Source organism: Acinonyx jubatus, chromosome C1 (assembly GCF_027475565.1).
Source record: "Acinonyx jubatus isolate Ajub_Pintada_27869175 chromosome C1, VMU_Ajub_asm_v1.0, whole genome shotgun sequence".
NCBI lineage: Eukaryota > Metazoa > Chordata > Mammalia > Carnivora > Felidae > Acinonyx > Acinonyx jubatus.
The window spans coordinates 30,439,155-30,452,269 of NC_069381.1; the positions used below are offsets into that span (position 1 = coordinate 30,439,155).

Consider the following 13,115-nt stretch of genomic DNA (forward strand, 5'->3'; position numbering starts at 1 on the left):
GAAGAAAGTATTGTGCACCTACTGTGAAGAAAAACACAACTACTTTGTTGGAGTGCTCCTTCAAAACAGCCAGAAGCGGCCTGATTCGAGAAAGGGCAAGACCCCTAAGCCAGAGACCGGGGTTCCAGTCAGCTCTGCTACTGTTGGTGCTCCTGTGGGTGCCCCGCTTAACTCCCTGGGCCTTGATTTCCCCATCTGCGAAATCAAATGGCTAATCTAGATCAGTGGTTTTCAAAAGTGTGTTCTACAGAGGAAAAGACTTGAGTCAGAGGGTCCAGAGGTCCCTGTGACCCGCCAAGACCCCAAGCCACTCTGCTTTGATCTATGTTAGGTATTAGGAGATTGGGTAAGGTTGCTACTTGGTTGGGGGGGTGGGGGGAGGATCCATGGCCAAAGCAAGTTTGAAAATAATAGAACCAGATGATCCCTGAATTCCATGCACCCTTTACATGCTGACATTTAAAACAACAGAAAGCCAGGAGTATTATCAAGAAGGTAGTTCATATGAAGATTCCGTGAAGGTTTGGGGAGGGTGGGCTGGCCTTTCCACCTGCTGTCAGGAGACCACTGGTTTTCATGCAGCTCTACCTCATTAGACACGTCGAGTAGGACACAGAGGCATCTACGAAGCCACCAATAACAGTTATACAAAGGTCTTTATCCCTCAATCCCCAAACATTAACCAGGAAGCTCAGGCAGAAGGCATAGGGCCTAAATGATTTCCTTTAAATCTCGCTTCAGATGGCTCATCACCCCACGTCTGGTGACTCAGGGGCTGGTCCAGCCGCACACCCGAGAATGCACCGTCCCTGGGCCTTGCAGAGACTGGGCCTTCCTTTTGTGTGGCAAGTACTCAGCCATCAGCATGTGCCACTGAGGGCTATACTAGATTCAGGGTGTCCCCTAATATGCCACTTGTTGGCTCAGGGTCGCAGTGATGGACACCTGTTGTTGGGTCCACTCGGCATCAATCTCCCACCCCCCTTCTTAAAAACTGTCTTTCCTGCAGCCCCATTCTTTCTACTCATTCTTTCTACTTTCTGTTTTTGTTTTTTTTTAAAGAATTTATTTCATTTTTTTAAGTTTGTTTATGTATTTTAAGAGAGAGAGGATCCAGGCAAGGCTCCACACTGCCAGCACAGAGCCCGATGCAGGGCTCGAACTCATGAAACTGTGAGATCATGACCTGAGCCGAAACCAAGAGTCAGATGCTTACTTGAGCCCCCCAGGTGCCCCGAGATTTTAAGTGATCTCTACACCCAACATGGGGCTCAAAGTTACAACCCTGAGATCAAGAGTCACATGCTCTGCCGACTGAACCAGCCAGGCACCACACTAGTCATAGCGTTCTGCAGGGAGTTGCCACGTTCTTAGGTGACCGGCTCTCCTGCTGAAATCTGGGGGAACAGCAGAATTCAGTTCTGCTGGGAGTCTTCCCTTGGGATTTTTTTTTTAATGTTTATTTTATTTTATCTTTTTTTAATGTTTATTTATTTTTGACAGAGAGAGACAGACAGACAGACAGAGCATGAGCGGGGCAGGGACAGAGAGAGGGAGACACAGAATCCGAAGCGGGCTCCAGGCTCCCAAGCTGTCAGCGCAGAGCCTGACGCGGGGCTCGAACTCATGGACAGCGAGATCATGACCTGAGCCGAAGTCGGACGCTCAACAGACTAAGCCACCCAGGCGCCCCTAATGTTTATTTCTTTTTGAGAGAGAGAGAGAGAGAGAGAGTGGGGGCAGGGCAGAGAGAGAGGGAGACACAGAATCTGAAGCAGGCTGTGAGATCATGACCTGAGCTGAAATCGGACCGAGCCACCCAGGTGCCCTCTCCCTAGGAATTTTAAGCTTGAGAGTCAGCTCCACTTCTTTGCTGGGGGGAAAAGCTTTAAGGCGCGACATGTGGCAGCTTCCAGTGACCATCTGAAGAAAACTTGTTTGCATGGAGAAAAAAATGAAGTCAACATGCAGAGAAGAGAAAGGGGTAGAGTCAGGGCTGACGGTGTGGGGTCCCTGACGGCAGCGGCTCCTGATGCCCGGCTGTATCTGAGGTGCACTTCAAAGGGGGCTCTTTGTTCGACTTGTCCTTCCATGCGCCGATAAATCTTCCTTTATATCTAAATTAATTCAAATTGGCTTTTAGTCCCTTATGACTGAACTGACCCCGATTCTACATTAAGTCACTTAAATAGCATGAGTCTGTTACCTCCTTGCAGAACCTACGTCAAAGATTTTTAGCAAGGACTAAGGAGGTACGTAACTTTGTTAAAACCTGGGGCGCCTGGGTGGCTCAGTCGGCTGAGCGTCTGACTTCGGCTCAGGCCATGATGTCACTGCTCGCGAGTTCGAGCCCCATGTGGGGCTCTGTGCTGACAGCTTGGAACCTGGAACCTGCTTCGGATTCTGTCTTCGTCTCTCTGCCCCTCCCCTGCTCGTGCTCTGTCTCTGTCTCTGTCTCTCTCTCTCAAATATTAAAAAAAAAAATCATACATAACACCGTACTGAGCTATAAATCTGTAAGAAGTGACTAGGACATGTCTGATGATAATCACCCTTGCTGCTAGGAAAAATGTGTCTGCCTGACTAGACTAGAAGGCAATAACTCAGTAGTGGATACTCACTGCTTGTCTCTTTAGTTGCGCTCCCCTCCCACCCCACACACCCTGCTTCTTGGAATCACTCCACCACCACTTCATCCATTCGGTTTCCATGGGAACTGCCCTATTCTTTCAAAACTGCATCCCTAGCCTAGTTGATGGACCTCAGGATAAGCACCAGACCCAATCTAGGCTAATGAATCCCTTTCCTGGGACTCTTTAAAAAAAAAAAAAAAAAAAAAAAAGACATTTATTTGGGGTGCTTGAGTGTCTTAGTTCGCTAGGCATCTGACTCTTGATTTTGGCTCAGGTCATGATCTCATGGTTCATGGGTTCGAGCCCTGCATTGGGCTCTATGCTGACAGCAGGGAGCCTGCTTAGGATTCTCTCTTTCTCTCTGACCCTCCCCCTCTTGGGCTCTCCCTGTCAAAATAAATATCTTTAAAAATGGGTATTTATTGATTTAAGTAATCTCCACAGCCAACATGGGGCTCAAACTCACAACCCCAAGATCAAGAGTTGCATGCTCAGTTCCGACTGAGGCACCCTTCTTTTTTTTAATTGTGGTAACATAAAATCTATGATCTTAAACCATTTTCTTCTTCTTTTTTTTTTTTTTTAATGTTTACTTATTCTCGAAAGAGAGAGTGTGAGCAGGGAAGGGACAGAAAGAGACAGAGAATCCGAAGCAGGCTCTGTGTTGTCAGTGCAGAGCCTGATGAGGGGCTCAAACTCACAAACTGTGAGATCATGACCTAAGCTGAAGCCGGACACTTAACTGACTGAGCCACCTAGGCGCCCTTGATCGTAAGCCATTTTCCAACATTTAGTTCAGCAGTGCTGAGCATGTCACACCCTTGCACAACCAATTTCTAGAACTTTCCTATCTTACAAACTTGCAACCCCGTACCCATTAAACAACTCCACATTTCCTCCTCTCTCCAGGCCCTGACAACCACCATTCTCCTCTCTACTTCTGTGAATTTGACTACTTTAGATACCTCAGATAAGTGGAATCATATACTATTTGTTCCTTTTTGGGGGCACCTGGGTGGCTCAGCTGGTTGATCGACTCTTGATTTTGGCTCAGGTCCTGATCTCACAGTTTGTGAGATCGAGTCCCGAGTTGGGCTCTGTGCTGACAGGGAGGAGCCTGCTTAGGATTCTCTCTCTCTCTCTCTCTCTCTCTCTCTGCCCCACCCCCCCACCCCCCCAAATAAATAAATGAATGAATAAATTAGAAGCCATCCTAATGGGTGTAAGATGTCCTGGCACTTTTGAACTTAGAGAAAGAGTGGGCACAATCTCTGATGTAAAAGCCCTAAGCGGTAAAGCTCAGGTGCTCCTGGCAACCTTGATTTCTCTCCCGCCATGCAGAGAAGGCCTGTGTGCAGGGAGACAGGAGTCTCCACAGCATCAGATTAGGTAGCACTGGTAATGCCTGGGGCTTTTCTGTCTTCGAATCTGAGAAGACACCTAAGTAAATTTATCACCGAGTCACCTTTTTTGCTTCAGTTAGAGTCTGGCTGATTTCATTTGTGACCATGAGTCTTAACTAAAATAAGCAGCTTAGCAGAAGAGTTGCTTCTGCAGGAATCCTGTCTGCTTTTTCTTTTCTTGATTCCTTCTTAGAACTAGTTGGGATATAAATAATTTGTGCATTTAAAAAGCCCTAGGGATGCCTGGCTGGCTCAGTCAGGGGAGCATGTGACTCTTGATCTCAGGGTTGTGAGTTCAAGCCCCATGTTGGGTGTAGAGATTATTTAAAAAATAATAATAAAATCTTAACATAAATAGCCCTAAAGGAATGCCCTTAGAGAAGGAGTGCAGTGGTTAGAGCACAGGTTTGGAGTCAGCCCAAACTGGCTTCAAATCCTGGCCTAACAAATGCTGCCAGCAGCAGACCCTCTTGTAAATGCCAGGGATAAGGCAGTGAACAATGGACAAAACCCCTGCCTTCACAGAGCTTTCTTTCTAGAACTCAGCAGATAAACCGTGTGTCCACTATGTGCCAGCCACCAGTGAGCACAATTAATATATATGCCTGTTTATAAAATGGGGATAATTACCTTGTCCATCTTTAATTGTATTAAAAAAAATGTTTTCTTAATGTTTATTTATTTATTGAGAGAGAGAGAGAGAGTGTGTGTGTGTGAGAGGGCACATGCGGGGGAAGGGCAGAGGGGGAGAGAGAGAGAGACAGAAAATCCCAAGCAGGCTCTGCACTGTCAGCACAGTGCCTGACATGGGACTCGATCCCACGAATCGTGAGATCGTGACCTGAGCCAAAGTCAAGTGTCAGGAGCTCAGCTGACTGAGCCACCCAGGCACCCTGCTTGTCCATTTGTTTTAAGGACTCACAATAAGGTATGCGTGTGCTTAACACACAATGCCTGACACACAGCAAGAACTCAATGAAAAGCAGCCATGTTTATGATCGGACACGAAGTCATGCCTTGCAGGAACTAGCCTCAATATCCACCGGGAACCCAATGTATGTCCCACATCTGTCTCAAAATAGGACTGACATCTTGCCAGAATTGACTCTCCAATCGGAGCCAGAGATGGTATGTGCTGTGGCAGAGTAAGGTGGTGAAAGAATGTGGTGGGTATAGAGGTGCCTGGGTGGCCTCCTCCGGTGAAGCATCTGACTCTTGATTTAGGCCCAGGCCTTCATCTCACGGTTCGTGGGTTCCAGCCCCACATCAGCTCCACACTATTAGCGTGGAGCCTGCTTGGGATTCTCTCTCTCCCCTCTCCCCCTCCCCCTCCCCCACTCGTTCTCTCTCTCTCTCTCTCTCAAAAATACACTTAAAAAATAAAAATAAATTTAAAAAAGACTATGGTGGGTAAGAATACAGACTTTGGAGCCACCCACCTAGTTTCAAACCCCAGCTGGCCCTCAGGAAAATCACTTAACTCTTTCATTCAGTTTCCTCAATTGCAAAATAGGGCTAATAACAACAGTGACCCTATTCCGTCACAGAGCTGCTGTGAGGGCTAAATGAGTTCTTTGTAAAGTACTTAAAGCCTGTCTGGCCCTTGGGGTCATGAGTTTGAGGCCTACATTGGCCAGAGATTACAGAAAGAAAGAAAGAAAGGAAGAAAGAAAGAAAGAAAGAAAGAAAGAAGAAAGAAAGAAGAGAGAGAAAAAGAAAGAAAGAAAGAAAGAAGGAAAGAAAGAAAGAAAGAAAAAAGAAAGAAAGAAAAACCTGCTATGAAAACCCAGAAGAAGGAAAAACTAAGCCTCCTGAGAGTTGCCAGTGAATCTTTGTCTAAGGAGAGGATATCGTATTTGGGTCTTCAAAGATGTATAGGAGCTCATTTTCCCAAGATCACAGAGACAATATGTCAGATAGGAAAGTGTTCAGCTGCAAGTAAAAAGCAGCAGAAAAGAGGATTTCAGATGAAGAACACAGTTCAAGTAAATGAGCTAACCCATGAAGAAATCACATGCGTTAAAAAACAATAGGGGCACCTGGCTGGCTCAGTCCACACAGCGTTTGACTCTTGATCTCGAGGTCGTGAGATTGAGCCCCACACTGGCTGTAGAGTTTACTTAAAACAATTTTTTTTTTTTATTAAAAAAACAGGCAAACAACAACTAATCGCTGGTTGGGTGACAGATAATGCCTGAGGCACTGTTTTTGGCCATTAGCATTATGGGCCGCTAAATTAATCAGTTTTAAGTCAGAGCTTGACCTGACAACTTCCGGGAACCAACACTTGAGTAGCATTCACAATTTTTCCAGTGAAGCAAATAAATCCAATTTATACCTACCATTTACTGGACACTGTATTGCCCAGTAAATGGCAACAACTATGCTGTTTTCAAAAGGACTTCATTTAAACCTCACGATGTCTTCTGGAATGGAGCTAATAACTCCATTTTATATATGAGGAAACCCAGGCTGCTTGAGCCATTTTCCAAAGGTCACAGAGACAATATATTAGATAGCAAAGAGCTCAGCTGCAGGTACAAATAGCAGTTTCTTTTTTTCCACATAAAAAGAAGTCTAGAAGTAGCGACAGCCCGTAGTTGACTTATTTCACAATGCCGCCCAAACCCTATCATTCCTCCCCACCATCTTTAGTGTTGGCCATTGGCCCTCCACGACTCAGTCTCTTTCCTTACACTTTTTTTCAACCTGTCTTTAAAAATCTCACCAGCCAAGATTTTTGTCAAGCTTTACTTTTTTTGAAATAGTTCAGCAGTCAGCTCATACAGCTCATTGATCTCACAGATGGGGAAATAGAGAGATTTGCCCCCAGCAAGATATCAGAGCTAATTAGTTACACCAGCCTGGAGTCCGGTGCTCTTTCCACGATAACAAGTATGTGTTTAGTGGAGACTGCAACTTGCCCACCCAAATCTGCTCTCCCATTTTTTTCTTGGCACACGGCTTGACTACGTCTCAGCGGCTTTTGCAGGTAGTGTAGACGGCCATATGACTAAGTTCTTGCCAGCGAAAAGTGTGAAGCCTGCGTGCCACTGCAGGGTGTAGGCCTTAGGATTTCGGGTGTCTCCTCTACACTCTTTTTCCCCTTCTCACTGCCTGCAACCAGTGATGACCCAGTTTCAATCACGCAGGTGATGACAATGGCCCCCGTGAGGATGGAAAAGCAACACGATATAAGGAACCCATGTCCTTGAATGACTGCTGGGAGCACGGCTGCCCCACTGACCTGGATGGTGCACTTCAGAAATGTTACGCGAGAGTTGTTCATGTGAAAAAGAAACAAACTTCTCTGTTCTTTAAGCCGCCGCATTGTTGAGTCTCTTTGTTAGAGCGGCTTAGCCTTTTATTCTAACCAGTACAATCATGCAGCTTCCTTTGTACGTATTCACAGTAGTTTTACAAGTGACCAGTTAGCCATCTTTTTAGAAAAGAGCCCTAACTGCCCAAGCAGGTGATAATCAAATGATGAAAATTCTTTCCTGCGGCTACCAACTCAAGTTTTCTTCATCCTGGTTAAAGGCTATTTAATGATTAAAGCAGATCATTTATGTAGAGAACCACTTAGCTTTTATCCGTTCATGCACTTAAGTCAACCGATACTTGACGTTTTAGATGTTGGGAATATATAGACAGGTTACTACATTCATAAAAGCTTGCCTTCTAGTGTTTTTTGTTTTGTTTCTAATGTTGTACTGTGTTTTAAGCGGAAAAATCCTCTTTGTGGGAACTGAGGCTAAGAATACAAAGAGTTACTGAGGGTTACAAAGGATCAAACCGTGTAGACGGAACTGTTTCCTTGCTTAGTCCTGAAAACCGAGCAAAATCTTTTAAATCTTTTTTAATGTTTATTTTTGAGAGAGAGACAGAGTGTGAGTGAGGGGCAGAGAGAGAGGGAGACACAGAATCCGAAGCAGGCCCTGGGCTCTGAGCTGTCAGCACAGAGCCCGACGTGGGGCTTGAACTCACGAACCACAAGATCATGACCTGAGCGGAAGTCAGACGCTTAACGGACCGAGCCACCCAGGCGCCCCATCAAGCAAAATATTGTAAAAACTAAGAATCCAGCTCCCTTTTCAAAGTATTTCCTGCCACTTCAAAGAAGCATTGCCTAAACTACAAGAAGTGTGAATCCTTGCCAAGATTTTTACTTTATGCGTCAATTTTATCTCAATAAAACCAGGGAAAAACTTTTTACCAACAGAGGTAGATGGACCTAATAGCTTGCTGAGTGTTGGAATTAATTATCAAAGCCATTTACATAGCACTGCTGTGGACTGGGGACTCTTGAGCACCTGAACTAAATGGCTCTGCTTGTCTGGGGATCAGCTGAGGCCAGATGGTACAAAATGGCATTCCTCATCCTCCCTCCAGGCTGAACAAATAGCCCAGGGCTAGTCTCCATGGTTCCTTCCAGCTCTCAAATGAGATCTGGAATGAGACTTGGTAGTAGTGAGAGAGGAGAGGGAAGCTGAAGTTTGTCCTGCTGTGACAATGGAACATCCATGTTTGGGGTCTCAGTTTCCCCATGTGCACAAGAAGGTGCCAAGGATCCTTTCATCTGTACACTTAGGACAATCACTAGGAGGAACTACTTTCCTTCCCTACACCCAACAGCAAAGTCATTCAGAAGGTAGCAGGCGGAGAAGGGGAAATCTACCAGAGTGCAGTGCCTCAGACCAGGGCACCAGGCTGATATCCTGGGAGTGTTCCTCTTCCCTAAGCTCTCTCCTGATGGGGAAGGAGTTCCGTCCGGCTGAATTTATAGTTTCTAAGAATAGGGACAGTGGGCACAACCTCAGCACCTTAAACGTCGTAGGTACTTCATAAATATTAGGCACTTGGATGTTTTCTTTCAAGAAATTCCTTATTTCGGATTGCCATAGAGATAGCAATGAGTTCCTCCAGGTACTTCATTCAGATGAAAGGATTAAAGGCTTTTTGAGGTAGGATTATGAAAACTAGTTTTTCCTGCTTCTCCACTGAAACTTTTTTAAAGCGTTAAAATATATTTAGCGACTTGAGTGAAGTGCATTTCAGTGACTAAGGCTCCTCCTAAAAACAGCTAGCTTAACAGTGCTGAAAAGGCCTCACCTGGATTCCAGCTCCGGGGCTGGCTAGCTGTGCTCCTGTGCTGAGCCCCTTCCCCGACGGGTAATGGGAAGAGAAACAGCATCCTCCACCCCACCCCACCCCAGGGCTGTGTGAGAAGAGAAAGTATATAAAGCTTGGTCTTGCTTGACCCACAGTCAAGTATTCATCACCACTTCCAGTGGGGGACATGTGGCTTCCTGCCTTGTTAGCTCCTGAAGTAGCTAATAAAAAACTGATTGGGAAATTATACTATGTTAATTTAATGTAAAGAACAACATGGGGTGGGGCGCCGGGGTGGCTCAGGTCATGATCTTGCAGTCTGTGAGTTCGAGCCCCACGTCGGGCTCTGTGCTGACAGCCTGGAGCCTCTTCGGATTCTGTGTCTCCCTCTCTCTCTGCCCCTCCCCTGCTTACGCTCTGTCTCTCCCAAAACCATTTTTAAAAATTCAAAAAAAAAAAAAACAACCATGGGGTGGATACAAAGATAATTTCTTTGACTATAAAAAACTATTGAAATTCAAAGCAGTTAAAAATGGGTAAAGCTCAATAAAACTCAAGGGGCCCAAGGATATCCCACAGAGTGGGCAAGGAGGGAGAAGAGAAGCTGCCCAAGTCACGTGGAGAAGCCCAGCGTTTCCAGGTCACGTGCTACCATTATCTGCAGGCCTGGGCTGACTCCTGCCCTAGTGTCCTGCTGTGCCACACCACGTGCCTCAGCACATGCCTTCCCCCAACACACTCCCCCCGCACCAATGCAGGGGCCGGCAGGGAGGTCCTCAGATTAGATTACTTGCTCTTCAGCAAGTGTCCTTTCTGTACACCCGCTGTAATTCTGTAATTATTTAATCAGTGTGGACCTGGATCACCCCTGTACCTTCTGAGTCTAGCAAAGCACCAAGCACATAGTAAGTCCCAGGGAACCTGCTGGCTGAAGGAATGGGCTGGCCATACCTCAAGAATTCCTCAGAGGCTGGTCTGGGCCTAAACACTGGCATCTGAATGAAGTTCAGTATACAAGGTAGGTGAACCCTGCTGGGGGTTAACTGGGGAACTCTAGGGTAGGTGGTTACGGCCCCAAACAAGAGACCTGCCGGCAGCAGCAGGAGAAATCCACGCACACCCAGATATTGCCAACAGGTAAGGTGACACATGAAGACAGTATGTGCTAAATGCTATCTTTTTGGGTAAGGGGAGGAAGAAAAGAATATATATTTGTATTTATTTATTTTTGCATTAAAAAAACTCGAGAGCTATAAGAAACTAATAAAGTAATTATGGATTGGGGGAGAAGGGGATAGAGACGGGAGTGAGATTTCTCAATGAATGTTTTTTTATACCATTTTAATTTTGGAACTACGTAAACAAATTTAGTGAAAAAGTTAAAATTTTAAAAATTGTTAGAAGGGGGGGGGAAAGGTAGGTGAGGCTATGGAGTTCGGCACTGTTTAAAAAAGTCAATCAAGTTCAATAGTTCTTTACCTTCTCCTCCTGTGCATGGCTAACCAAGAATTGCTTTTTTTTTTTTTTTTAAGTTTATTTATGTTGGGGGGGGGCGGTGGGGGAGAGAGGGAAGGGCAGAGAGAGGGAGAGAGAGAATCCCAAGCAGGCTCCACACTGTCAGTGCAGAGCCAGACACGGGGCTCAAAACTCACGAACTATGAGATCATGACCTGAGCTGAGATCAAGAGTTGGACACTTAACCGACTGAGCCACACAGCTACCCCAAGAACTGCTTTTAAGGTCCAGCAGAAATGTTCCTTCTTACACCACCCCTTCCCCTCCTAAGTGCAATTCTACACACCTCTTATGGCCTTTAGATATTCTCTTCCCTAGACTGGCTGTTTGTACAGTATGAACAAAGCTCCCTGAAAGCAAGAATGACGTCTCATTTTATCTCTGTATTCCCTCTAGCCTCACATATGGTAGATTCTTAACAAATAAAATATTACTTGAGTGGAGTTACTGCTTAATGGATACGCCTTGTTTGGGGTGATGAAAAAGTTTTAGAAACAGAGGTGACTGGTTTATAGCATTGTGAACATAATCAATGTTGCTGAACTGTAAACACAAAAATACTTAATTTTATACTAAATACATACATATACTCAACGTTGCTGGAAATCACAAATCTTCAATAAAAGACCTTCTCCAGAGGTCTTCCAGGAATATACTAAGTGCTCAATAAACATTTGCTAAATAATGAATAGACAGCACGAACATACGAAGAATGTCAAGACTGAGAAAAGGCTATCATGTTGATAACACAGCCTACTGTGTATAAACTAGACATGGAATATACATTTTTTAAGCACTAAAGAGACTCTTGGGAACTTTTTCTTTATTTAACTTTCAAAAAATATATAGACTCCTAAGCCAATAGAAAGATAGTAGTGACAGTAATTATCACACAGGAAGAGTGCAACAAATGTTGAAGTCTTTAGTTTTCAAGCACCACATCACGACCACCTCCTTCTCTCCTTCTCTGTGGAATTCCAAGAACTGGTCGAGTTCACTTAATCTTCTCACTGGGGCTGGTCCTTTCCTGCCATTCACTCAAATCCAGAACTCCTGATCTGTGGCTCACAAGACTTCCGTCATCTATAAAAGTATCTGGAAAGGAGATATTTTTAGCCAGAGTCAGGGACATAAAAACTTCTTTCTAAAGGGATATAGGGAATTCAGTGTTCATTACCAGAAAGATCCTCAAGTATAAAAAAGTACAATCTGCACCTCTTTTAAAAATAGAACCTTTAAGGTTAAAAGGGGAAAAAAAATCCCTTCCCAAAATCATCATTACCAGACACACCAGCCAAACAAGAAGCTAACAAGACCTGCTGTTTCCATGACAGAGAACGTGAGACTTTAAAACTCCACCACAGGGGCGCCTGGGTGGCTCAGTCGGTTGAGCGAACGACTTCGGCTCAGGTCACGATCTCTCGGTCTGTGAGTTTGAGCCCTGCGTCGGGTTCTGTGCTGACAGTTCAGAGCCTGGAGCCTGTTTCAGATTCTGTGTCTCCCTCTCTCTGACCCTCCCCCGTTCATGCTCTGTCTCTCTCTGTCTCAAAAATAAATAAATGTTAAAAAAATAAAAAATAAAAAAACAAAAACAAAAACTACACCACAGAAGAAAAAAAATGGTGGGGGCTTTCTGCATAGCACTCCTCAGCCCAGACGGGGACACAGACATAACCCTCCCTCCTGAACTGGATCCCTACCTGTGCAAAGGCTCCGGGACATGTCTCTTAAACACGGGATTTCACCTCTTTCTCATTCTGCTCTGGGGATCCTTTCTCTTTAAGCTCTTTGTCACAGTCTGGAGAAATACTCTGATTTTCTATTGCAGTGACAGCATCTGAGTCCAATCTTCTTCTTTTCTTCAGCTGGTGCAAGTGGGATTTGGATTTTATATGTGCTGAGACAAAACAATAACAACAACAAAAAAACAATTCATTAGGACTTTCTAAATTTTTTTTTAAGGTTTATTTATTTTTGGGAGACAGAGCAGGCATGGGGGAGGGGCAGAGAGCGAGGGAGACAACAGTATCTGAAGCAGGCTCCAGGCTCTGAGCTGTCAGCACAGAGCCCAATATGGGGCTCGAACTTGTGAACCCCAAGATCATGACCTCATGACCGGAGCCGAAGTTGGATGCTTAACCAACTGAGCCACCCAGGTGCCCCTCCTTAGAACTTTCTAGAATCAATCCTAGAAGCATAAGAATTAACTATACAATCCTTTTCTTTAACAATAACAGGATCAACACATGTGCTGGTATAGCTGCTTAGCATTTTTAAGGGAAGCATCAAGCATACCCTGCTGGGTGCTTTATTTACATCACTAATCCTCACAGCAATCTTGCAGGACGGTATTATTCAGTTCATTTGATACAGGACGAAACTGAAGTTCACAGAGGACTTACACTTTGTCCAAGGACACATAGCAGGTAAGTTCTTCGGCTCATCTATAGCT

At 44.9% G+C, this 13,115-nt stretch overlaps 1 protein-coding gene across 8 annotated transcripts in view; it reads right to left on the reverse strand.

Annotated features, from left to right (window-relative positions):
- TRIT1 (tRNA isopentenyltransferase 1) overlaps positions 1–13,115 on the reverse strand; it is a 59,390-nt gene that overhangs the window by 5,615 nt on the left and 40,660 nt on the right. For 6 of the 8 annotated variants that reach the window (XM_027059560.2, XM_053212116.1, XM_053212103.1 and 3 more), the window contains 2 exons: positions 12,364–12,560; positions 11,470–11,758 (listed from right to left, as the gene is read on the reverse strand). In XM_027059560.2, coding sequence (XP_026915361.1) covers positions 12,391–12,560 — 170 coding nt within the window. In that variant the 3' untranslated portion in view covers positions 11,470–11,758; positions 12,364–12,390. Of the gene's footprint in view, positions 1–11,469; positions 11,759–12,363; positions 12,561–13,115 lie in introns of those variants that run through there. The other 2 variants (XR_008294163.1, XM_053212096.1) reach the window with 1 other exon arrangement.